The sequence below is a fragment of the Artemia sp. Qi Xiang Cuo genome, chromosome 14, assembly GCF_049724085.1.
Source record: "Artemia sp. Qi Xiang Cuo chromosome 14, ASM4972408v1, whole genome shotgun sequence".
In the NCBI taxonomy this organism is placed as follows: Eukaryota; Metazoa; Arthropoda; class Branchiopoda; order Anostraca; family Artemiidae; genus Artemia; species Artemia sp. Qi Xiang Cuo.
This window is the reverse complement of record NC_142807.1, coordinates 23,419,891-23,447,517: the sequence shown is the minus strand read 5'-3', so window position 1 is coordinate 23,447,517 and position 27,627 is coordinate 23,419,891. Positions and strand designations below refer to the sequence as shown.

The window sequence follows — 27,627 nt, the reverse complement described above, 5'->3', positions numbered from 1 at the left end:
TCCGTGGGATGACATGTTGCCAAAGATCTTCTTTGTTGGTCAACCATCTACGGCCGAACGAAAAGCTGGTCTTCTCCACATGGAATGGGAAGATGTCATAAAGGAAGGTTTAAGAGAAATCGAAACTTCTTGGGATGGTGTAAATAGGGAAGCTTTGGATAGACTGGGCTGGAGGAAGAGTGTCTGTAGTTATGCTGGCCTAAGGTGGCTTGTTGCTGCAGTGAGTTGTTAGTAGTAGTAGTAGTAAGTTGGTGATTCAGCATCCCTCTAGGAGTGACTAAAAACAAGTGGTAGGGGTGTTCTCCTAAATAGGCTTTCCAACAGAAATGATTCCAATGGATCAGTTTTCATTTTGATCCAACACCATTTTCTGGAATATCATTAAGATTAATCAAAATAATAGTTACCAATCGTTCAAATGGCGATTCATTCTCATACGAAAGGAACACACTTAAAATTATCGATCACTATGGGCTAGGGATCGTTATTTACTACATTGCTCCTAAGGGATGAACCATGATGGTTTTATAGAAAAATTTCTATTAGGATTACCTTTTTCTTCAAGAGACATGTGTATTCCATGGATACTTAATCACCATAACTATGTAAATTGGCTTTATCCATCAAGTCACCAGTGTTTTTAGATTTGATTTTTTGTTTTGCGGCAAAATAAACTTTTTCATTCTGTTTATTTTCTCTTTACAAAATAAGTTTAATTCACATGTAAATTTTTTTGAAAAATTTCCTAAAAAAGTAATTTTTAAAAGAAAAGTAAAGAGCTGCATTAGAACCAAAGACGAGAAAAATAAATACATAGAATAATCTTAACTAGAAATGAACAGACCTTAATATCGATGAATAAATGAGAGCCAACACTAACAGAAAGCAAAATGAATAATCAAGTCAAACTTAAAACGAACAGATAGAAGAACAGAAGTAGGGCTAAGTGCCTCCCTAAGCCATCTCAATGCGATAGCGTCTCTTGCACTTTATTGAAACAGTTTGCAATTCAGTTTCTGATGAAACAGTTTTTGATGTGTGTGTACCATTGAAGAAATATTGAAGATAATATTTGTTATGGTTTGTGATAGAAAAATTAGTATTTGAATCAAACGTATTCTTATTAATCAAAAACAAAACCCGGCTTTCTCAATAAATCAGATATGAATGGCATAGGTTTACTTCCCTATTTCTTATTTCTTATATTTGAACCGGATGCCGTAATTCCTCTAATATACATATTAATCGAATTGTATTTTAATGCTGATATTGAATATCTTTGAATTATTTCATTTAATTTAATCCATTAAAAGTTACGAGGAATTAAGAATTATTGAACTAGAAATACTGATGTCTCAGAGCTTTGTTTCCGCGGCGCAATTAGATCTTGCTTAAGAGATGCGAATTCTTATAGGCTAGCAGGGGTTAGAAACTCTTTCTAAGCTGTGGCGATGACAACTTTTGGTGCTTGTAGGGATGAAAAAGCGTGGCCTCTTCTTCTCGGGCTATCTGGGGATCAGATTCCTTTGGGAGCACTTACCTTGGAAACTTGCGAACTAATTACCTATTATTGGACTAGACGCAGACATATAAATGAAACAAACACATATAAAAAGACAATAGATTTATTGAACTTACATGCTTAGTTGTACAGCAACGGGTCACTTCAATGACAAATAATGGTGACCAAAATAATTTCGTACTAATCGTTTCAAGTCTGATTTCACATTCAAATTAAAAAACACATTTACCCCACTCCCAAACGCAGTTCTTTCGTCCTGCGCTGTAGGGACTGCTTGCCATTGGACCAAGTGACCCAAGGACGCAAATCTTCGTCCAATAATCTCTTTAAGATTTTTCAGATGATTCAGGAGTTCACACAGTTTTTTTTTGCCTTTTAAACTTACTTATAAATGTTGTGCATTGCATTTTTTTTGCTAAAATTATCTTAGCGAAATTCGAACGACTAGCGCCGTTGTCTGACTGAAGCTAGAAGCGCCACTTCTCTTTTTGCTGATTATGAATTTAGACTCTTGGAAGTGGTATTTGAACTCAATTAGGGAACGTTTAATTTCTGCCCGAATCATCTTTAGAAGGAAAGAATCTTATATTTTAAATATATGGTATTCTACTGCTGGTGCACATCACCCTTCCCATCAAATAATGACGTCCCGTCATTAGTAACTGCTCATTAGGAGTGCTTAAAATTTTTCAATTATTTTTCTTATTTTATTCTACATCCCTATCTAAAATTCATCTACCGGACTAAGATTATTTTTGGTTATAGTTTAGATACTATACTAAAGATTTTTTTTTTCTCTATATATAAAACTGATTAATTTTACATTTAAAACAAAGTTTGGGATATTCTATTTTTACATTATTTTTTTTTTTGTTTTTTATGGATATATTAAGTAATAAATAATATATATACAACGTTAAATTAATAAAATGATAATATTACATCTAACTCTACTTGTGGTACATACATGAATGATTTATAACATACAATATTTGGTTTATCATATTCACAGATGACGTTAAAACACTTTCACTATTGGGATTTTTGCATTGTCAACGTTATTAAGACATAACACATTTAGATTCACATCTATTGATCACATTTCGTGTCCTTATTATACTACACACTTCTTTTTTAAATAACTGTCCTTCATTCCTTGTGTCTTGGCAAAAATTTTGATGCATTTACGTTATGGTTTCTTTATGGAACAGTTCGAGTCTAGTTGTCTTTACACGGTAAGTTTTCCTAATAGTCAACTGGGAAATGACCGTTAAATATCGTTCTAATAGTCAACTGGGAAATGATTCTTCCCACTACAGGTGTTGGTGTTTTTCTTATCAGCATATCATTTTTAGGATTTTTGAGGCACATAGAGGATGTATTCTCGCGTAAAATTGTTCATTTGTGCCTTTTGAAACGGGTTGTCGTCCTACTATAGTGACTCTCTTAATATATTGTCTTTAAATGCCACCTCAAACATCTTCAAATATCATTTGACTTCAAACATCATCTATCATGTGCTGATCGATGGAGTTCTCAGAATTAAACTTCAAATTGTCTTTAATTTCAGCTTCAAATATCTTCAAATGTCTTTAAGTATCATTTAACTTCAAATATCGTTAAATATCGTTTATCTTGTTCTGATCGATGGGGTTCTCAGAATTAAACTTCAAATTGTCTCTAACTTCAGTTTCAAATATCTTCAAATGTCTTTAAGTATCTTTTAACTTCAAATATCGTTAAATATCGTTTATCTTGTTCTGATCGATGGGGTTCTCAGCATTTATGTGATTATATAGTTCGTTAAAACACCTGATACTGAGGTTCAAATATAGTGTTACCTGATACGTAATATGGTTCATGGTCGCAGAAACGTCGATCAAAGGTAACTGATGTTTTTGTAGACGAAGTTGAGATGGCAGTTGCCTAGAGTTATGATGCGTACTCTTTGTTGGTTGAGATATGAGGAAAATAGATGCTACTGGGTCGTATCTGTACTGGGCAGCTCATTGTAATGCTCAATAACCAATTTGCCATTTACTTCCTGTAATAAAAATAGCGAGGCAGAATCACACGTTCTTTAAAGTAAACACTCATAGCACAAATAAGTCACGTGTTAATTGGGTACATTAATTTCTAAGCTATGAGACAGAATTAAATAAATACACTAATATTAGTACTCACAATGAAAATCTAAAACAGAAATGTCTTCAAATTTGTTTTGAGAACGGAAATATCGATATTAAATAAACATAATTTACCCTAAATTATTAAGTTTGAGGTCTACTTTTACAATATTTTTTTCATGCCTGCATTGTTCACGCAAGTCCGTGCTGTATAAGAAACGCATGTTGCAGCGTCATAACCACACGGTTTTACGCAAACGATACTACAATGGGGGAACAAGACATAACAAGGACGAGTGGAGACCTCTCTACCCACTCGTTTTCAGATGTCTTCCCTATTTCTTGGCTTAGACGTTCTCATGGGGTTCCGGGTTTAACGGCTGAAATGCAGAGGTTCTTAGTCTCAGGATTTTTCCGTAATTGCAAGTCAACATTGGTGCCTCATATTCGCTTTTCGAATAAGGTCATTAGGTGCAGGATTTCCAAGCTTGCCTCCGTAGATTCCAGTTAATGCTTGGCAAAGAATATAAGCATAATGAAGAACTGACATCAATATCTTTTTAGAAGGCTATTGTTTGAACAAATATTTCAGCACTAAATATATAAATATTATATGAATGTCTTATTAGAATCCGTTAAGTGAGAAACATCTTCACATTAATAGGGAATTCCTTGTGGGTTTTACTTAGTCGCCATTGGACATACACAGGGTTTCAATTCATATATCTTAACTGATTAAAGGGTTTTAAAATTTTACATATTATTATTGAGATGTAATTTCACATCCACCGTGAAATTCTACATATAAACGGACCAATAGGTTGTTTGGTTATAGTTACCAATAGTTGGCTACTAGTACATATATTACTCGAGTGAGAAACATTATATTCCTCGAGTAAGAAACACATGAATAAGCAAGCGTGTAGCACGTAATTACACTGGTAGTCCAAAAATAATTATAATCTGCACTAAGATAAAATATTTCATATAAATAGACGCTTCTGTACTGATAATTTCTTTTTGTTTTGATAAGATACATCTTGATTAGGACATGGGTCGATTTTTTGATGGAAAATCCAAGGGAGACCTGAGTCAGTATAGGTAAGATATAACGTGACTGACTTGCGAAAATATGTCACAAAAATTAGAGCACAATATATGTCATGGATAAACCAATGAAATTAAAGAACATTTTTGTCACAAAACTATAGAACGGTGATCTCTCTGTTATTGTATGCGTCATAGATATAAACTAATGAAATTAAAAATTTTTTCGCCAAGGAGCTAAAGACATTAATGTCTCTGTTTCTCTTTGGAAGTAATGTTTAACACAGAGCTGTAGGATAGCATACGTCATTGATATAATATAATGAAATTAAAACGCTTTTCTCTTCTTCTTTTTTCGGATCTATAAGAAAGTAAACTCTCTGTTTCTCTCTCAAAGCATTCTGATCCAAAAACGAAAACTTAACTCACTGAAGTTTCTATTCAACCTTTAAGTATTGTTTTGACTGGCCCTGATTGGCATAAAAATACTAATTTCTTACACTTGAAGGACTGAGAAATATCCCTTCCTACGATCGTTTACACAAAAAAAATTACAAAAAAACAATCATGGGCCTTGAGTTCCTCCCCGGACTTCCCACAAGACGTGGTCAAACGCCAGTTGTCGTACTCAGTAGACCACAAGCTTCCTACCTTTGGTTATTTTCTGTTCTAAGCTTTCTATTATCCTTTGAAAGGGCATAGAAATAGCACTTAACAAAAATAAGACATCTAAAAATTAATCAAATCCTTAGTAACATAGACTAATTTAGTCTAAGGTGCGCAAAGTATAGCAATCAAGGATGCTTGTTGTAACAAAACATTGAACGTAGATTTAATTAAACTGAAGTACTAAGGTATGTCTTATGTCTAGCTACAAACATAAAACCTACATATGCTCATCCTCTCTCGCTCTTAAATAAATAGAACAACATAAAAAGAAAATTGACATTTTCAAATAAGCAGTTTTTAAGAACAATAGACGGACTTTTGACGACCTTTCTTAATTGTGTTGAATGGTATCTGTTTATAAAAAAAGCAATAAGTTAAGTCTGATATTTGCCATCATTACAAATAACCCATAAAATTAATAAGCGCAAATAACGCGGATATTAATCCACTAGGGGACCTAACGTGTGCGAGGGGAGTCGACCCCAGCGATACAAATGACACTCGACCCAAAATAATACATTCATGTATTTTTAATTATTCTTTGTAAACAAGCATGAACACTGGCTTGTTTTACATCTACATGGCTCTAAAGCAGCCATGGTTCAAAATTCAAATTTTCTTGTTCACTCATTTTGCGGAGCTACTTTAGAATTTGAATTTTTTCTAACACCATTATTCAAGTGAAGGTCATCTGTGTAGGTCAAGGAGACCCTTTTAAGACCTATCCCTATTCCTCAATTTTCTGTGATTAACGGTTTCTTTCGCCGAATTTCTCGCCTTATGCAGAGTTCCAGTCACAGCTGGGTAACAACCCCTTTTTTTTTTTTTGCTTCCTTCGGCGACTTTTGCTAAGCTTCCTAGGATGTGTGCTTATCCCGCTGCCGCCAATGTTCGTAGTGCTAGCTACCGCTGGCACCTCTTATTAGGGTGTATGTGCGGGGTCACTACTTTTAAAGGCAAAAAATGACACAAAAAGATTGCTATGTCACTTACTCGAATGACGCAAAAAGATTGCAATGCCACTTACTCGAAGGGGAGAACCCCTTGTCGGCCCTAATGTTAGTGAGATTCCCGCTCTTACCCCAGCGTTTCTGCAGATATCGGGTTTGGTACTACCCTATTTACAGTATACCCTGTCTCAGGGTATGATAACGCGATCGAGTGGTCAAATGACAACTTTCTAAAGCCAAATGTACCCGCCTTGGGTTATGGCTAAAAAATCTCTACTCTCTCCTTGGAGGTAATAACCCTCCCTGTCAATATAATAATGACGGTGCCTTGTAGCTCTATTCCTACCCTACCTGGGTTACGTAAAATACTACACAGTTTGTATAAAACACCCTAGTTGTATTCTACAAAAAGGGTCACAAATGTAATTAAAGAAACGAAAATAGGTCACTTATCTGAAAGGAAAAGAAACGGGGGTGGAATATAACAGACCCAATTTGCTCCTATTATGCCTAAAATTCTTCTGTTTCTATCAACGTTTCATCGGTCCAGCTAGGTTTTGTTTTTCTTTACGTATTATCTTTTATTTAAATCTTTCAATTCACGGTACAAATACTTTATTATTTAGTAATATACGGCACTACTACATTGCATTTATTACTAACACTAAAAAAATTACTAATTATACACTTGCTTCTACTTGTTAAAAACTGAATACTATTTTTTTTCATTTTACAATTCTTCATTGAGCCTTTTCTCCATTTTTTATATTGTACACAACTCTTTTAGGGGATACAAATTTATTTCTAACAGCCAAAGTTCAAGCAAAGCTGCTCGAAGTTTTGCTAATTCGAGCGCCGCTAAAAGCGAAGTCCATTTACCTTCCTCTTTTGACAAAGCCAGTTCTGTTTCAATATACCATTTTTTATTTAGTCGACTCGACCCAGTTTTCTCAACTTCCACCAGTTAAAACTTAAAGAAAATAAAAATATAGTATATATGTATTGGGGGAGGCTATTATCTCCTATGAGATATCTAAAGGGTTTTCTTGTAGTAGTTTAGCGGCAATAGGCCTAATTACTTTACTTATATGTCTGTATCTCTCCAATAATTAAATTTAAATTACAAAGTTTTTATAGCTTAATTAGTTCGGAAGTTTTTTCTCCAATTTCCGACACGCGCCATTTGTTATGTAAAGTTTTGGTAGTAATTACGGATTTATTGAACTATAAGTTTTGACGTCTCAAAGCTTTGTTTCCGCGGCGCAATTAGATCTTGCTTAAGAGATGCGAATTCTTATAGGCTAGCAGGGGTTAGAAACTCTTTCTAAGCTGTGGCGATGACAACTTTTGGTGCTTGTAGGGATGAAAAAGCGTGGCCTCTTCTTCTCGGGCTATCTGGGGATCAGATTCCTTTGGGAGCACTTGCCTTGGAAACTTGTGAACTAATTACCCAATATTGGACTAGACGCAGACATATAAATGAAACAAACACATATAAAAAGGTAATAGATTTATTGGACTTACATACTTAGTTGTACAGCAACAGGTCACTTCTATGACAATAATGGTGACCAAAATAATTCCGTACTAATTGTTTCAAGTCTAATTTAACATTCAAATCAAAAAACACATTTACCCCACTCCCAAATGCAGTTCTTTCGTCCTGCGCTGTAAGGACTGCTTGCCAATGAACCACGTGACCCAAGGACGCAAATCTTTGTCCAATAATATCTTTAAGATTTTTCAGATGATTCAGGTGTTCACACAGTTTTTTTTTGCCTTTTAAACTTCCTTAGAAATGTTGTGCATTGCATTTTTTTTTGCTACAATTATCTTAGAGAAATTCGAACGACTAGTGCCGTTGTCTGACTGAAGCTAGAAGTGCGATTTCTCTTTTTGCTGATTATGAATTTAGACTCTTGGAAGCGGTATTTGAACTCAATTAGGGAACGTTTAATTTCTGCCCGAATCATCTTTAGAAGGAAAGAATCTTATATTTTAAATATATGGTATTCTACTGCTGGTGCATGTGTATGTGCGTGCGTGTGTGTGTGTGTGTGTGGGGGGGGGGGGGGGTCATGTTATTCCTAACGGGATAGTTATTGGATCTTTCAACTACGCTTTACAAAATTTTTATCTCAAAATTTTGATCGGACGACTTTGGGAAAAAAGGGGCGGAGGAGGGGGGCTAGTTGCCCTACAATCGTTTTGGTAACTTAAAAAGGGCACTAGAACTTTAGGGCACAAAGACCATTAGTTCAATATGACCACCCCTGGGGGAAAAAATGAAGAAAAAAAACCCAAATAAACACGCATCCGTGATCTTTTTTTCTGGCAAAAGGAAAAAAGAAGCAAAATTCCACATTTGTGTACATAGGAGCTTAAAACTTCTACAATTGAGTTTTCTGGTACGCTGAATCTTATGGTGTGATTTTCATTGACATTCCAATTTTTTTTCTGAATCGTAGCTTTTGATGGGTAACACTAACTTGATACTTCTTATACATTTGGAATCAGCAAAGTAAGTTGATTCGTTTGACGTAACTATTGATTTCAAAATTCCGTTTTTAAGAGGTTCGGTTACTATTGAGTCGAGTCACTCCTTACATACAGTTCGTTTGCACAAACTGTTTGATGGAAAAGTTTTTGCCATCTTTCTGAATTCTTTATAGTTTTTTATGGTACCAATCGTTTTTTTTATCCGTTCTCAAGCAAAAAAAAAAAAAAAAAAAAAAAAAAAAAATTAGAAATGGAACAATTGTCAACTGTAGTCCCAAAGCGGGAAGTTTGGTGGTTCTTGTTTAGAACTGCGAGTTTTATACAGCAGGAGTTATGGTGTGTATAAACCAAAGGATTCTACAGCTTCGAATTCAGAGACATCTGAATTTAATTACATCCTTTTTGAAATTTTCACAACTTTTGGCTGCAAAAATCTCACACTTTAAGCACTAACAAAAGTAGAACAAGATGGAACTTTTCCCCTATTGCTCTATTTCCTGGCTGAACTTCCCTGAAGTAAGGATGCTAGGACTGTTTTAAAAGGATTGAGTTTTAATGGCCGTATTTTAATGTAAGTTTCTTTTTATTTTTTCATTTGCTGAGGACGGCCCTTGGATATAAGGTCGAAATATTCATTTAAGGTTAAAGTTCCGCTATTTTACGAAAAAATTTCCAATTGTTCTAGTTCTATGTTTACGATGGAAAGGTAGTGTTGTCCTGGTTACTATTATATCTCGCACCAATCATTTGAATGCTTTTCCTTTCGCAGGGATCGAAATTTCTCAGCAATTTTCATTAGCATCTGAGCCAGACTTAATCATGGAAGCGTAGCTTGCATGAATGCCACCTTTCCAGCTTTCTTTAAATCAAAGTCAGAGAAGAAGAGAAGAGGCAGAATTGGAAAAACCGGTTTTATAAGAAAATGGCAGGGTGAGTTTACTATCAGTAAATGCATTTAGACTGCAGATTGGTTCTTTGAATTAATGGGTATAAACCTAGAATTGAAAACAATACTAACTTCATAATAGATTGTGTAGGATAGTTAACACATTTTGACTGCAATTCTAGTGTAGGCTACTTTACCCCCTAGGCTAATGTGTAAATATAAACCTAGAATTGGGCTTGTTGAGACAAAACCTTGTTAAGAAATATTATTAGTTTATTAACTTACCTCCTAGAACCTCTTTTCAGAAATACCAATTATCCTATTTTGATGTATATATCCTTTGTGTTTCAGTTTTTTTTTTTACATAGGGTAAAAGACCAGTATCCAATTGAGCAAAATTATGTAAAACTTAAAACCTCATATCTAGTTATCAAATTAGAGTTGAAAAGGTTTGTATAGGCCAATGAATATCTAAAAATCTAAGCTATGCAACAACATGGTTATTAATAAAATTATTTAAGATCATTCACTGAAAATGATTAGTTTATTGACTTACCTAAAAAGACCTCTTTTTGAAAATACCAATTATCCTATTTTGATGTAAATATATTTTCAGTGTTTCAGTATTATTCAAATAATAATAGAAAGCTGATTGTCTTCTGATTCTAAAAATCTAACTTTTATTTCTTGATTTTTATTCTATAAATCACAAATATTAAATTTATAATTTTTTTCATTTCACTTGCTTGTCAAAACAGAGACCACACATTGGATTTATGATGACAAATTACTCCCACTGGGCTGGCTCTAGTGAGAGTTGATTGGGTCTACACTTGCATTGTGTCATATTGTAGTAAAAAAGGGGCAGTCCAAAAACCCATTGCTATTTTCCCAGAAAAGTGGTCTTTCCCAAAAAGAGGTTTTTTACCCTATTAACAGAAAGCTGATTGTCTGCTGATTATAAAAATGTAACTTTTATTTTTTTTTATATTGGCTCTAAATCACAAATATTATATATAATTTTTCCTTTTCAATTGCTTGTCAAAGCAGAGACCACATTTCAAATTTATGACAACAAATTCCTCCCACTGGGATGAACCAAGAGGGTGGTTATCTCTATCTACCCCCTGAGTAGGTGGCTGACTGGAGACCGCCCTAAAGACAAATAAGAATTGTCTATCTGTAACTGTAATTAGTACAGCCAGAACATGCAGGGCTTCCACTATCCTAAAATTTTTGGGGATTTCCCCAAAAATCTATGTGTCTCCCCCCAAAAAAAATTTGGTTCCCTGAAAATCACCCAACCACAGTGTCACCCTTAGTGACTATCCCTAGCAAACATTACTTTACATACCATAATTTTTTGCTACTTTCTTCTCTGTTAATTTTTGTCTCCTGTGTTGCTTTGCATAAAAACCAGACTGATACAATTTAAGTATAGACGGTTCTTCATATGTTTACAAAAGTATCATTTTCCAGCATTTAGATTAAACCATTTTGAATGGAGTATTCCAAATACTATAAGATTTTTGCATTTACATCATTTGTGGTCCAGACAATCTTGAAAAAATTAGCCAAGAATTATATTTGAAGTTGTTTAACGGAACAATCAGTATCATTTTGGGTTTTGAAATTGAACTTATAAAGAAGGGGAATTGTTTAGAAAATCGTAAGTTTAAATTTAGTTCTCTTCTGCTATTTTTGGTTTGAGACATACTGCATAAATGTTTAATACTTAATGATGAACGTATATTATATTGAAGGAATTGATCTTTTTGCCAGGAATTCTTACCATTTAAATTTTTGTTTCATTTGGCGTGTAATATTTAAGTTCTTTTTTTTTATCTGATTTTTGTAATTGTTATACCACCTTTTATCCTCAAATAATTTCGGAGACCACACTGCCTTTCCATGATGATAAAAGTCCAAAATAGGGATAAAATCCTTTTTAATAGACAGTGTATAATAAATTTCACAAAAAATACCAGATATTATTTCAGTCACATATACAGTGACCATCATCAGTAGAGGGATAAAATCCTTTTTAATAGACAGTGTATAATAAATTTCACAAAAATACCAGATATTTTGGTCACATATACAGTGACCATCATCAGTAGCAAAACGTCATCAGTTTTACTACTGATGACGGTCACTGTATATGTGACCAAAATATCTGGTATTTTTTGTAAAATTTATTATACACTGTCTATTAAAAAGGAATTTATCCCTATTTTGGACTTTTATTTTATCCTCAAACATATTTACCCAGCACTCCTCACAATTATTATTCTGGTCCTTTCACCTGTGTAATATTTTCAGGGGGTGTAATATTTTAAACTGCAGTTTTAGGATCTTTTTACGGTTTTGCAAAAATGTTAGTTAGCTGCAAGAAATTTGATGGACAAAAAATATTCTGCTCAAATTCGGGACAGCCAAATCAATTTGTTTAAGTATCTAGGCTTATCCTTACAACTTCTAATGCTTGAACAATTAGTAACCCTGTATGAAGGCTAATTCTGAGATAGAAACAAAAGATTTGAAAGAAATAGTGGTATAATTTATTTCTTCTTAAGAAAAATCCCTAAATAAAATCTTCTTACCATAAAAAATGCACCCCCCTCCGCCTCCTAATGAGACAAATTTTTGCTATAGATTATGTACAAGGTCGGAGAATAGGGGATTTAAACAAAAATAACCCCAAAAATATTATCCATAAGAAAATTTATATTACAGCTGAAAGTAAAAATTTGGTTATTAGGCTCAAATTGTTTTCTTCTCAACTTTTACATTATTTTCCGACTTATTTATCACGAACTGTTCGTTAATAATGCCAAATAATGTTAGTGTGAAGAAAAAGAATAAGTGATTTTTATATAATTTGAAGCCTATAGCTATCTTGTCCAGACATTAGAAGGGCTGATATAAAAATGAGACTGCAATAAATATTATATTTGGAACATGAATGGCCGCAGGGTTGGGGGTTAATCGGTGACTATATAGTGATTATGAGGTAATTAAAAGAAAGGAAAGCATAGTAGAAACAACCAATGAAAAAAAATGTATTTTCGGAGGGTGTATTTTCCACAGGGAGGATGTGTCTTTTCCGAGGGTATTTTTAGCAGGGGTTCTTTCCATGAGTGGTATTTTCTGAGGGGGGGGGGGTATTTTACAGTTTTTCTGATGGAGGATTTCTGGGTGGGGTTAAACAGTTAAGACCTTAGAATCAGCAAGAAAAACCAATAATATGTCAATTGTCATCAAAAGTCCCTTTTTAATTTAAGTTTAAATTTGCTTGTTTAATTTAGTTCTTATTTGTTCTAAGTTTTAATGTTGCCCCATACTTATAGGTTTAATTTTGTCTAATTAGTTTACCTATGTAGAAACCTCAAACATTTTTTTTTTTTAATATCATTAATGAATTCCTGAGATCATGACCTAATGAAAAATTGCTACTGGTATTTACAATTCACTTGTGTTCCATTTTTTTTAATTTGAAAACAATTTTGAAGTTTTTGTCACAATATGAGCAATAAGCGTTTTCAGCCATAGGTTCCAATCCCCTGGTCAGGCTCTAAAACCTATTCTGTAAAAGGCTTAGGGCCATTCTTTTACTCATCTTTGTGCTAAGGTCTTACATCTTTTGAAAAAGAATGTTTAAAAGTGAAATCTTACATCTTCTAGCGTTCTTTTGCAAATGTCTTTCATCATTCTGCTGTGATCAGTGTCTTTCATCATTCTGCTAAGAACAATGATGAGTATGTCATCAAAGTTCTCTCATCATGGTTCTATATGGCAGAAAGATGGCATCTTTCACATTTTTGCTAACATCAGTGAGCTGTAAGATCTTAGAACAAAGATGAGTTAAAAGAACGGAAATCTTTGCAGAAAGATGTGAGATCTTAGATATAAGATCTTAGTGCAAAAGAATGGGCCTCTTGATTTACTATGTGGATCCGTGCCCTACTTGAGCCTGAAAACAAAGCTAAAACTTCTTGGCTCATAAATGTTCACAAGAAAATTTCATTTTATTTTTTCCCCCAAAAAATCCCCAAATCTTGAAGACTTGTCCCTGAAAACTCCCTGAATTTTTATGACTTGTCCCCGAATTTTAATATTCGAGAGTGGAAGCCCTGAGTACATGACATGTTTCTCAACATGATAGTCGAATTGAACTTCTTAGCTATAATAAAGAGAATGGCAGAACAATATATTTATCAATACTCAAGAGGAGTAGGGCTATCTTTTGGTTTTCCAATGAAAATAGTTTTTAAAATGCATTCTTTAATGGAAAAGTTTTTTTTTAAATGTAGAAAAGAGAGTGAAAAAAAATTAGCATAACCACAGGCAGCCCTTTAGGGGAAGGATAGGGGTGCCCCATCTAGAAATCAAAAATACTTTTTAGAATATTTTTATTGAAAATGCAAATTATCCCACTGAAAAAAAGTAAAAAAAAAACAAATTAGCTTTCCAACAGATATATAAAAAACTGACCCACCCCCCTCCTTTTTTACATTTTAGTAAAGTGAAAAATTAGCCATATAGTACCATAAAGGTAAAAGTTAGTGTTGGGCAATATTTTGATTAAATGTCATAAATATTTTTACATTCGATTTTGATATTTCTGACAAGTTTTTTGTTCAGATTAACTTTAGGGTTTGGCAAAATTCAATTACGAAATTTGCAATTAAGGAGTATTTTGCACCTTTTTTTCCAAATTTTGAATAAAATTAAAAAGACTCCATTACAAGAATGAACATTAGCCTACATAAATCCTGATTTGGAATTACTTGGGCTCAGGATAAAGAAAAACGAGCTTCTGGCTATTTTTGACTATTCAAATCAGGAATATGTCAATATTTTCTCCTGAGAATTGGTTCAGCCTTTCAGTGATTTAATAAAAAAAAAATCATTTTGTTTTGAACTAAAAGCAAGGAGCAACCATTAAAACTTAAAAGAGCATAAATTTTACTGTATACCATAAATTTTTACATATATATAGTTTCACTTTGAAAGTTCATCCCTGTAAGCTTCCCTCCCCAAAGTAAATTCTCCAGTTGGAAACACCCCCCTCCGCAGAAAATTTTCCCTACAGAAAAATCACCATCCCCAAAAAATGTCTATACTTCCCAATAAAAGCGTGGGAGTTATTTAGTACTTTTTAAAAAGCGTCTTATTGTTCTAATTAAACGGCCCTTGCGTTTCAGGAGTTATTTTTAAAGAATCTGTACAAAATTTAAACTTAAGTATAGAAAGCGATGTGTTGACGAGGAAAAAATCCATTGTACACACGTAATCATTTATGTTCTTTCTTAGTTTTAACGTTATTCCTTACTATCAGTTGAAAAAACTTGTTTGTTTTTAATTTAATTGCTGATCGTTTTTTAAATAATACCAGGAAATCTAGTCCTGCCTTCACAGAGAACCCCCCCCCCCTTATGGGAATATTCTCTATATAATTCAATCCGGGTGAAAATTTTCCTTGGAAAATTACTCGTAACCACTCCGCGTGTAAAATTGAGACGGAAAAGAGAAAGTAAGACATAGAAAGAATTTTGTATAAGAATTCTGGCAAATTCCCCCAGTGTAGAATTTCGACGATTTTGGGAAAAAGGGTTGGGGGAGGGGGCCTAGTAGTTGCCCTCCAATTTTTTTGGTCACTTATAAAGGGCACTAGAACTTTTCATTTCCGTTCAATGAGCCCTCTCACGATATTCTAGGACCACTAGGTTGATATGATCACCCCTAGAAAGTAGAAAAAAACAACAACAAATAAACATGCATCTGTGATCTTTCTTCTAGCAAAAAATACAAAGTTACACATTTTTGTAAATAGGAGCTTGAAACCTATATAGTAGGGTTCTCTGATATGCTGAATCTGAGTGTGTGATTTTCATTGAGATCACTAGACTTTTAGGAAAATCCTTTTTTCGAAAATCGGGAAAATTTTCTCAGGCTCGTAGCCTTTGATGGGTAACATTAAACCTAATGAAATTTATATAGCCTACTTGAAATCAGCATAAAGAGTCGATTCTTTTGATATATCTATTAATATCAAAATTCTGTTTTTTAGAGTTTTGGTTACTAATGATCCGGGTCACTCCTTACTTACAATTTGTTACCACGAACTGATTGATATTTAGGTTTTGATATTGATATTTGGTCCAATATATCAACATTGATATCTAATATTGCCAAACACTAGCAAAAGTTGCCTCCCCGCCCTGCCTCATAGCAAATTAAACCCGTGTTTTCTACAGGAAATTTTAGGCTGGGGGAATTTGCCAGAATTCTTTCTATTTGTCTTTGCGGTACTTGTCGGTTATATAATACACACTCGAGAAGTGAAATTTGGTGAATACTAAGGAAATAAAAAAATATGATGAAAATATGATAGTTTAGAAACAGATTTGGGCTATATATTTGCACATTAGGGGGGGGGCTCGCATAGCATATGTTAACTACCTACCCAAATTACCAAATAAATACTCAAATAAAATATAGCTACAATTTGTTTTCCAACCAAGCCAAAACTAATTGTCTGCTATAAAGAAGTTGCTTGACCAGTTTCTTGTCTCATGTTTGTGCCATTTGCAATCAAAATTCTCGAGTTTTTATTATATAACCGACAAGTACCAACTTTGCCAACTCAATTTAATTTGTGCAATTGTTCAAGGGAAAGTTTCCAACAGGGTTAGAATTGTCTTGAGGTTTTTTCCATGGGGGGGGGGCAATTTTCTAGAGTCTAACAGAGACTCTATCAATGCTTTCCTCATTAACAAGCATAGCATATATTAAATATGTAACCTAACCTAGTTAGTACAAGTACCGTTTAAATATTGTAAACACAATGAGAAATCACGCTTTGCAATCAATTTAGATAGGAAATACCCGTTTGAAGGGTTTCCATGTACAGTCTATAGCGCTGGTTTAGTTATAAGGCATATGTACCAAATAAACTCATCCACAACGAATAAATTTTCCATTCCAAACCTAAACTTCTCCTCCCTCATTATATATATATATATATATATATATATATATATATATATATATATATATATATATATATATATATATATAAATATATATATAATATATATATAATTATATAATTCACACAGAATAAGATATTCACACAGAACACAGAAAAGTCCCAACATATATAATTAGTTCATGAACAAAAAGAAAAAATTCATTAAACTACATAATTAATTTTAATCTGTGGATACACACTTTAGTGCTACAGTAATCAGATAAGAACCAAAACTTGGTTCTTATCTGATTAGTTCTATCTTCCGGTTCATTAAACTTGTCAGCTTAACACCATAAACTGTCATCAATGTCAAGTTACAACTGAAAAGCTTATAATCAACTCGTTATTTTAATTTTCAGTACAAGCGCCTTCGCTAATTGGTATAAACATGTGTCCACGTGTAAATAATAAAAAAAAAAATCGAGTTTGTTTATTTTAGTTTTACTATCATTAAAGGCTGTAATCAGGATTCTGTTGGGGGGGGGAGGGGCAATAAGACCACCATAAAAACATATCAAAACTATATTTATGCATCTTTAATACGTCTTTCTGTGCCGGAGAAACATTTTTTTTTGGGGGGGGGGGTTCAATCCCCTAATCCTGCTTCATGGATATGGTCTTGCTATCATTAATATATTTTTTTATGTTAATATTAAAACGACCAATAACGTTCAAGAAAAACTCGGAGATCCAACCTAACATTTTATTGGTGACAAATGTATACAATTTAGATGTGACCTATATAACCAGTCTTATCAGTTTGCGGTGACGAACTGTAAGTAAGGAGCTAGCCAGCTCAATACTAACCGAAACTCTAAAAACGGAATTTTAATACCAATAGATATATAAAAAAATGGATTTTTATGCTGATTTCAAATATATAAGTTTAATTAAATTTAGTTTTACCCATCAAAGGTTGTTTTTTCCCAGGGGTGATTGTATCGACCAAGTGGTCCTAAAAAATCGGAAGAGGGCTCATCCGAACGGATATTAAAAGTTCTAGTGCCCTTTTTAAGTGACCAAAAAGACTGGAGAGCAACTGGACCCCTCCCACGCTCATTTACCCCCAAAGTTATCTGATCCAAATTTGAGCCATTTTGTTCAGTATAGTTGAAAGATAAAACAATTATGTCTTTAGCTGTAAAATGACCCCTCACAGTCTGTTGGGAGAGGCCTGTAAGTTATGTTATGAAATTTGTCTATTTTTTACATGTAGTTTTTGTTATTGGGAAGTATGTACATTTTTTTGGAGGGTGGGGGGTGTTCTGAGACACTGGGGGCAAGGTCGTACCCAGGATTTTTTTCGGAGGGGTTTTTACTAAAAAAAAAAATTCGGGGGGGTTTTACACATAAAAACTAAAAAACGCATACAAAATTTGTTTATATCCATTTTTGTTACAGTTTTACGAGTCAGACAAATATTTCGGGAGGGGGGGGGGTTCAAACAGGGTAAATCCCCCCCATGGATACAGCCCTGACTGGGGGATTTGAATGAATTACTAAACAAAATTCTTTTTAATTGTCTTGCATTCTTTTTGCCAAATTTTTCATGTAGAGATGTTCCAGGGCAATTATCCAGAGGTTTTTTTTTCCGCGTGTTTTGTTTTAGCCAAAAATAAAATAAACTATAGCCAGTCATAACATATCATAGGCATGCTACATACTTAAAGTTTCAATTATTTTTAATGAGATAGGTTTAATTATAATAGAATAGGAAAATTCAAGAAACACCCATTCTTTCAAATCAAACGACTTTTGTCTTAATTCTCTGGTACTAGTATGAATGCTTAGCTCATCAGAGCGCTACAGCCTTATTTAGACAGAACCCTTTCCAGGACCAATTTATGACTAAGGAAACCTTGTTTACTGACTATGAGTCAGAAATTAGAAATTAGTCCACAACAAAACAAAAAATGAAAGCTAACCAAAAATGGAGTATTTTTACCACACTTTAAAATGGTGGCTGGTGTTTGATTCACGGAGGCTTGTTTATTTGCTGTTTTTTCCCAGGAGTGATCGTATATCCTGGGAGAGTGCTGATTCAAATGGATATTAAAAGTACTAGTGCCTTTTTTAAGTGACAAAAAGATTGGAGGGCAACTGGCCCCCCTCCCATGTCCGTTTATTTCCCAAAATTATCTGATCAAAATTTTGAGATAGCCTTTTTGTTCAGTATAGTTGAAATATCAAACAACTATGTCTCTCAAGTCCGTACCCAGAGGGCGGGGGGTATAGGGTTTGAACCCCTCCCCACCCCAAAATGTTTGTTTGCTCGTAAAAAGTAACAAAAATGGATTAAAACAAATTTTGTATGCGTTTTTTTACTTTTTTTTGTGTAAACCCCTTCCCCCCAAATAAATTGTTTATGCAAAACCCCCTCCGAAAAAAATCCTGGGTACGGCCTTGATGTCTTTAGCTGTAAAATGGCCCCTCACAGTCCTTGGGGCGAGGCCTGTAAGTTATGAAATTCGTCCATTGTTCACATGTAGTATTTGTTATTGGGAAGTACGCACAATTTTTTTTTTTTGGGGGGTGGGCTGATCCGGGGATAGATTTCTATAAGTAGAATATTCCATGGGGAGGGAAATTTCTGGAGTGTGAATATTTTAGGGGAAATGTTACACTGGGGACAAGGCCATACCCAGGATTTTTTTTCCTTGTTTTCTGGAAAATAATTTTCACAGAACGAGGCTTTTCTGGAGGGATCAAGAAACTGATTAGAGATTAAAGTCTTATTCAAATGAAAGGATACCTACAAAGGAGAATTTTTTAGGTTGGATCGTCTGCAAGCAATTTTACAGAGAGGAGGGATTCTTAGCAAAAATGAAACTGGCTGGAGGGAATTTGATAGGGAGAGGGTGCACTTTATATTGGATAAATTTCCACAGGTGAGTTTTCCGTGAGGGGGGGGGTCTATTTCATAGAGGGTCAGCCAGATCCACCGGTATTATTTGAAAAACGAACAGAAATTATTCTATATATGAAGGGTTGCCCCTCCTCAAGACCTTGCCCTTTTTGCTAAAGTTCGACTGTTTACTAAAATTGAAACACGGGGGCCGTTTAATTAGAATAGGATGCTTTTTTAAAAATGCTTACAGCTTTAGCGTAAAGAGCAAGGCATTAAGGAAGAGCCCTTATCATGTCTGAACTAAGGCTGCCAAAATGAATACGCAAATCTGGTTTTAGTTTTTCATGTACGGTGATCCAAATTTGAGCCTGCATTAGTTGAAAAACATTTAGAAAGTAAATTAAAAAAAGCGAGTTTTTTTTTTACTGAAAGTAAGGAGCGCCATTAAAACTTAAAATGAACAGAAATTATTCTGGATATGAAAGGGACTGTCCCCTCCTCAACACCTTGCTCCTTACGCTTAAGTTTTTTTTTAAGTTTTATTGTTTTAAAAAGTAGAGTTGCTACACAGAGTCGATATTTAGCATAAAGAGAGAGGTGTTGGGGAGGGGACGGCCCCTTTCATATACGGAATAATTTCTGTTCATTTTAAGTTATAATGTCACTCCTTACTTTCAGTTAAAAACTTAAAAAAAATAATTCTATAGATTAAAACATAACTTTCCCATAAAACTTAATCATTTGGGTTGGGAGCAGAGTAGTAAAATTTGTCTATTTCCTTCTTGTGCTTGTTATTCCATGTTATTACACTGGCTTTTCGGTGCAAAAGTACCATAATTATGTATTTAGGTCATTGGAAGAAAATTCCTTTTTGTGTACAATTGTTGGTTTCTTTGAAAACACTCGAATTTATAAATCAAAACAAAAACGGATATACGCTTAACTTTTTTCCGTAATGACGGGTTGTAACTTACCTTCAATATTTATTTGCATTTCCACTTACCCATATTTTTGTTTTTATTTCAATTAGCTTGAAAAGCCTAAGTTATTTTTGTATAAATTTTCCCTCATGACGTCTTTCACCAAGAAGGTGGATAAAAGGTGGGGATGTTGTTACTACACTTGCATTGCATCATGCAGTAGTAAAATAGGGGCGGTCCGAAAACCCGTCTCTGTTTTCCCGGAATGCCGAAGAAAAGTGGTTCTTTCCGAAAAGAGGTCTTTTACCCTATTCCAGTGGTTTACTACATGGCAGAAGAAAACTGTTGTTGGTGTTGAGTTTTGACTGATGGCTTGAACAGCTTCTTTGAATGTCCTCTCCTGTCAATGCCAAGATTTTGGGAAGTTTACAAGTGAATTGGGGGATTTCTTGTGAAGTAAGCCTTTATGTCATGAGCATATCAGCTCTTTGTTGTTGGTAAACAAGTAGATAATTTTAGTTCTTTAAAATGTTCATCGTAAGGTTTTTCTCTCATCTTTGTTATTGCCTTTGTAGCTCTCCTTTGTACCCCTTCCAAAAGCTGTATGTCACCCCTGTATCCTGGTGATGCTATGCACATTCCAAAATCAAGCACTGGTCTGACAAGGGCCTTGTACAACCTCATGAAAACATAGGGTGACCTACTGGATATAGTTTTTTCACAAGTACTTGGATAGAGCTTGCATGAGACACAGTCTTCTTGTTGTTTGAATAGAATTTACACTGATTGTCACAGTGACTCCAAGGTTGTTTTCTTCATCCACAATTTGCTGCTCTTAAATGTTATTTACAGCTGGATTGACCATAGTATACTTGAAACCTGGGTTGGACCTACTAAAATGAATAACACTACATTTGTCAGTATTGAAGCTCATGTGTCATGTTGTTGCTCTGTTTTGAATATGGCTGTGATCTGCTTGTAGTGAGTCATGATTGACTCACCAAACAACTTTGAGTCATCAGCATAAAGAGTTAGATGATTTGTAGCTAATTGCAAAATATCAATGATATAGATATTGAATAGGGTTGTTCCTACAACACTACCCTGCAGGACACTGTTGGTGACTCCATATCTCTCAAAGAGGATTGATTCTCCTTCATTAGTAAAAAGCCTCACTCTCTGTGTTCTATCAGTAAGATAAGCTGAGATCCACCTCAAGGTCTGCATTAATTCAACATGAGATGAGTTTTATCAAGTGTAGATGTGGAACTTTGTCAAACACTTTTGCAAGGTCAAGCAGCAAGACATCCACAGTTAGGCCCTGAACAATGAAGTCTGTTGTAACATCATAAATACCCAGCAAATTTGTTTCAACTGATGTTCCTGGGTGAAAACCATGTTGGCTAGGCAATGACATCCCATTAAGTTTGAGATGTTCCATGACAAGTTATTTACCACTCTCAAGGATTTTTGCAATAGCAGAAGTTTTACTTCTGGGAAGTCAGTTTCCTGTTCTCGTTTTCTTTTTCTTTTTGAGGAAAGAGATGAAAGATGTTTTTTCCCAATTTGCTGGCACTTCCTTGGTACTTTGGGATACTTTGGATGATTGGGAGAGTGGCTTGGCGATGTCTTCAGCAACTTCTTCTAGAAGATGTGGATGTAACCTATCTGGCTCAACTGTTTTGTTGACGTCTAGCAATGTAAGTTGTTTGAGGATATTTGAACTATGAATCTTAGTAGCCTCCATTGGAAGGTGGATTTGTGTTGGTTCAACATTGGGTAGGTCTCTATCTGATGCACTACTAAAAACAGACAGAAACAGGTGGTTCAATTTATCTACACTTTCTTCGACATCTGTTAGTTCAGCTCCTGAAGCAGTTAGTTTAGATATTGATTACTGATCAGAATTTCTACAGGACACATTGCCAAAATTTTTTTGGATTAGGCTTGCATTCTTTAGCTAGTTTGGCTTCATGGTTATGGCAAAGTTTCCTGGTAAAATTTCTTGACTTATCTCTTGCTCTTTTGAACTTCCTGTACTGGTCTGAACTCTCAGTTGCTTTGTATTTTTTTGAAGATCTTCTTTTATTCTGCTGACCTACTAAAAAAAAGGGACCAAAGCCTCAGTCACTGCACACTTCAAAATCTTTATGCTACAGGACCCAAGATAGGATTTGTAATGGTAGTAGTTAGCATATTTTGAAAGGGTGTTATAAAGCTCACCAAGTGGTATGTTGATCATTCAGCTAGTGAATTAACCCAAATATTGAGAAAATTATGGTACTTTCTTTTAAAAGATCTCTTCTAAAATAAGAAAATAGTGCTACCATTTGATTCCCAATTGAATTCTGTTTCCAAATGTAATGGTTACTACTATGACAGTTCCAGCCCTCCTCCACCCTTTAACAAGGCCAGGTATTATACAGATGTATGTTATACCCTATGTTATACAGAAATAAATTCAAAAAATAATTTGAACTAACAGAATTAGCAAAGTTGTGTACCACAGATTTTCCTTCTCCACTTCCTCATATTCATAGTTAGTCATTTCAAAAACTCTTAAATACAAACTTTTGGAGAAACCAAGCAAAAGCTATGAAAGGTATACCTACCATTTTATTTTTTATTCAGGATGTCTGCATTGTAGTGTTAGTCTTGTAATTAACAAGCTCAAAATACCTTCTGCAAAAATGTGGTGGAAATTGAAAGCCATCTATGAATAATTTAGGCTAAAGTCTATGTTTTCTTTTTAGATCATAATTCTAGCCTCATAACCCAAAAACTAAAGTTTTGGACTTGCATATAAATTAGATATTATCCATGATTTTAACTAATAAAGAGTTGTTTGCTGAGATTAAATGGAATAGAAAGCTGTGGTACCAATCAACAAAAATGTGTGGGGGGGGGGACATTCAATTATGTTTATGAAGGACATTTTTTTTTCAAAATCTATGGCAGGGGTAATTATCCCTCCCCTCCCCAATTTGTGACCCTGATGAAATCAAAACATCTTTGGTGGGAAGTTGCAGAGTGGGGGAGGAGGCTGCAGGCTGTTGGGCTGCATGGAATGGAAAATGGAATCTTATTTCCATTGGGACTTCATTTCTATTGGGAAAAATGGGCTGAAATGGAATGGAAAGCTGTGGCACCAATCAACAAAAATGCAGGGGAACGGAACACTCAATTATCTTTATGAAGGAATATTTTTTTGTTAATATCTATGGCAGGGGTAATTATCCCTGCCCTCCCCAATTTGTGACCCTGATGAAATCAAAAGATCTTTGGTGGGAAGTTCTAGAGTGGGGTAGGAGGCTGCTGGTTATTGGGCTGGCTGGCCACCAGGTTTGATGCAGTGAATTATAAACTAAAACCCTACCATAGTTATAACACTATTTTGAAATTCTCAAAAAAATTATAGGATGTTTTTTTTTTCAACTGGCTTTCCAAATGCTAATTAACAGCAAATTTGTCTAATCAAATTTGATATGTTCCAAGTTTATTTTTCAAGAATATCTGTTCTGTACAAATTAACTTCAGTTACAATTCCAAATATTATAATCCTTGAAATTAGGTTCCTGATTGATAAGCAATTTTTTTCACTAGCAAGATGTTGACTGTTTTTAAGTCCAAAATCAAATCACAATAAATAAATTGTAAGAAAAAACTATTGATAGTTTTTTTGTGTTTCTGAAATAAGCATAGCATTTAGCAAGCAGAGCATATTAAGCTATGGGCAAGGAACACAAACCAGCTGGATTTTTTAAAAGACTGAAAAAAAGGATTTTTTCAAAGTTTAATTTCAGTATTCAAAGAAAGTAAATAATTTGGCTACAGAAGATTTGGTAAGTCACCTTAGATAATTTTGGAGACCACACTGCCTTTCCATGACGATAAAATAAAAGTCCAAAATAGGGATAAAATCCTTTTTAATAGACAGTGTATGATAAATTTCAAAAAAAATACCAGATATTTCGGTCACATATACAGTGACCGAAATATCTGGTATTTTTTGTGAAATTTATTATACACTGTCTATTAATAAGGATTTTATCCCTATTTTGGACTTTTATTTTATCGTAAGTCACCTTAGTGTAAAAAAAAAAAACAACAAGAAAATCTTGAATAGAAGAAGAAAGCAGCAAGTATTTTACATGATCTGTTCATTGTTTTTCATGGGAATTGTCTAAGGATAGTGCTAGTTTGTCATTTGACTGACCATCTGTCGAACAATAAGCTATACAAAAAAATGTAGTCTGATTCTGCTTCTAGCCCAACTTTTGTTGATCCCAGTATTTGCTGACAAATTCAGGTACCAGTATCTGGAATCTGTCAATGAAGACCAAGCTTAACTTTTTGGTTAAGCTGGAACAAACTCAAAGCTTTTGTTCATGTTTTCCTCCAAAAATCGCAGGAAAATTGTTAAAAATCCATTGCCTTTGTAAAGCTCATGCATCAAAAGTCCATGTTTTCATGGATTTACTTATGGTAATCTCTGTATGTAAATGGTTCTTGGCAAACCGTCAAAGCCCTTTGGATAATAATGATGTAACATTATGCAAGGCTGTCAGGGTGTAAAAGTTTCCAACAATAGAAAAATCCCCAAAAATAAGTTTAGCTAATAAAATTCATTCAAACAACCTGAATAAGGATCTTAAAATTTCCAAATCAGACCCATCCTATCAAAAGTAATCATAGTACAATGGAAAAATAATTGTGAAGAATTGCATAACAGAAGTGTGCCAAGTTTGGCAGAACTGGGTGGTACAGCAGGTGGTGGAAATTCCTGATTATCTGAATATAGTATATTTTTCATTGTTGCAGCAGTAGCTGCAACCTAGCAAAGAACCAACCCCAGTCAGTAATTGCAACTGTTATTTTAACTAATATTGATAGTGCAAGTTTATTTCAAAAATAAAATAATAAGAACTTTGAAAAATAGTGTGAAATCCATAAAAAATGATTTTGAATCGAAATAAAAGCTGTACAATAGGAATAGCCACAGTTAAAAACACAATGTAGGAGAATTACAGTCTCCCATCTTGAAGAACATGGAAATTACTTTTTTGCATAGGAAGCAATATGTGTCTCTTGATTCTAACATTAACCACGATTATGCTGTCATTAATTTTAATTAAATATTGTATTTTGTTAATTGCAAAAGTAAGTAGATGTAGCGGTTTCCTTCAAATTGAGCCCTTAAACAGGTCTGTATAATGTTCCAGTTCCCTGTAGTAGTGAAGAAAAAAGTAGTGAGAGAAGGTTAAAGAGCAATAGAACTAGCGTAGTCAGAGAATAAGAAAGCTTAAAGAAGGATCAGAAATAGGAGGGTTGAAGAGCCTGCTTGAACAAGTAGAAATAGAAGTGTTAATGAAATCATTGGTACATGAAATAATTGGTAGTACGAAAAAAAACTTCTGAAATAGATGCCTTAAACTGCTTGCTGTGCTTTTCACGAAGGGAGGAACTGCCAAGTAGCATTGCTACTTTGTTACTCCATTTTTTCCAGGACAGTTGATCAATGTCTATTAAACGCACATTGTCCTGGTGATTCTCCATTTGAGGACAGCTTAGTAAACGATTTTTGGCCATTATCTTAAAAGTCTGAAATGAGAGATATAGCCTTTACGCATGGCAGTGTTTTCAGAGGAGGGGGGGGGGATAATAAATTTGATTGACACTAGAAAATAGTTTTTTTTTTTTTTTATTCAGACAAATTTTCTTATTCTGAACATGGAAAGATTGCTCAGATAGGGATTTCAGAAATCAAAAGTAGCAGGAGTAGGGTGTAATAACTTAAAAAGAGTTCTTGATATTTTGATTTACAGTAATAGAAGATAAAAGACGTGCTTCAGTAGTTTTTTATGTTGTGTCCAATCATTGTGTAAAAAATAGGCTTGAGCCCTTTAAAAAGGAAGGGTATCTTTTTTTTCAATAAATTGTTAAAGTTGAAAAAAGGGACATAAAAATTCAGTACTAAAAAAGAAAACCATGATGACCTTTTGGCTAAGTATCTTCAGCGTCCTTAGTTGATGAGAGAGATACTAGATTAAAAGAACAGAAAACAATAAAAATGGTTGATTTAACTAGGCAAGAAGACAAAACCACCAAAAGAAACAAAAGCAAAACAAAAAGCCAACATAGAATTCAAATAATATGTCATTGGTAAATTACTTCTATGACTTTGGCAAAATAATTTCAGATTAAATTTGTAATGTTGAGTAGGCCTATTAAGGATGATAAGGAGCCAGTAAATCAACCTGACAATGCATATCAATGCAGGATATGTTTTGAAGCAGCTAATGATCCATTTGTGAGCTTGTGTGGCCATCTTTTTTGCTGGCCATGTATTTATGAGTGGTTTGAAAAAGACCCAGATAAAAAAAAACTTGTCCAGTTTGCCACTCTGGCTGTGATGAAAATCAAGTTGTGGCAGTTTATGGAGCAAATGGTGCTCCAACATTGAATGCCAAGAATGTGCCCCAAAGCAAAGCTAAGTGCATCAGAGACAAGATATATTTATAATCTATTCAACTCCATTTAGCTGTTGTTTTTGGCATGTGATGAGTTTCCTATATACTATCTCGTCCAGGCAACTATTATGATTGTGTTGTGGTGGGTTTTACAATAGCAACAAACTTCACTATTACAACTTGCTGGTTTACCCTTTGATAAGTAGCTAACGTTCCTACAAAATTAACTGCCCTAATAAACGATCTTCAAGTTTACAAAAAAAAAAAAATTTGGAGAACGAAGTTGGAACTTAAAACGATACAAACTATATGTTCTCCATTCAAGATTTTGGTATGTTATTTTTCTGTAGTCCTACACTTTTAATGTTTCAACGTAAGACGGCGACTTTAACATGATTCAGTAATTGAGATTCAAATTTATTCATCAACCGCATTGCAGGTTTTGAAATTTGCTTTTTATTATTTTTTTTTTTTTCAATTGGTGAAAAACATGCAGAAAATGTTGCTATTTTTAATCAACTTTTGACACTAATAAAGTCTTAGAGTACCAACGACAGTGAAAGAGAAATCTGGTTTTTTGAACTGATTAGCTAGAAACTACGCAACCGCATATATCTTTAAAAATGAGAAAAATCAGGATTTTGGTTTAATTTT

At 34.2% G+C, this 27,627-nt stretch overlaps 1 protein-coding gene across 2 annotated transcripts in view; it reads left to right on the top strand.

Moving 5' to 3' along the window:
- The first annotated feature begins 9,586 nt into the window (after positions 1 to 9,586).
- LOC148944281 (glutathione S-transferase 3, mitochondrial-like) overlaps positions 9,587 to 27,627 on the top strand; it is a 29,276-nt gene continuing 11,235 nt past the window's right edge. Inside the window, exon 1 of one of the 2 annotated variants that reach the window (XM_089100206.1) lies at positions 9,587 to 9,743. In XM_089100206.1, coding sequence (XP_088956332.1) covers positions 9,736 to 9,743 — 8 coding nt within the window. In that variant the 5' untranslated portion in view covers positions 9,587 to 9,735. The remainder of the gene's footprint in view (positions 9,744 to 27,627) is intronic. The other variant, XM_089100205.1, reaches the window with a different exon arrangement.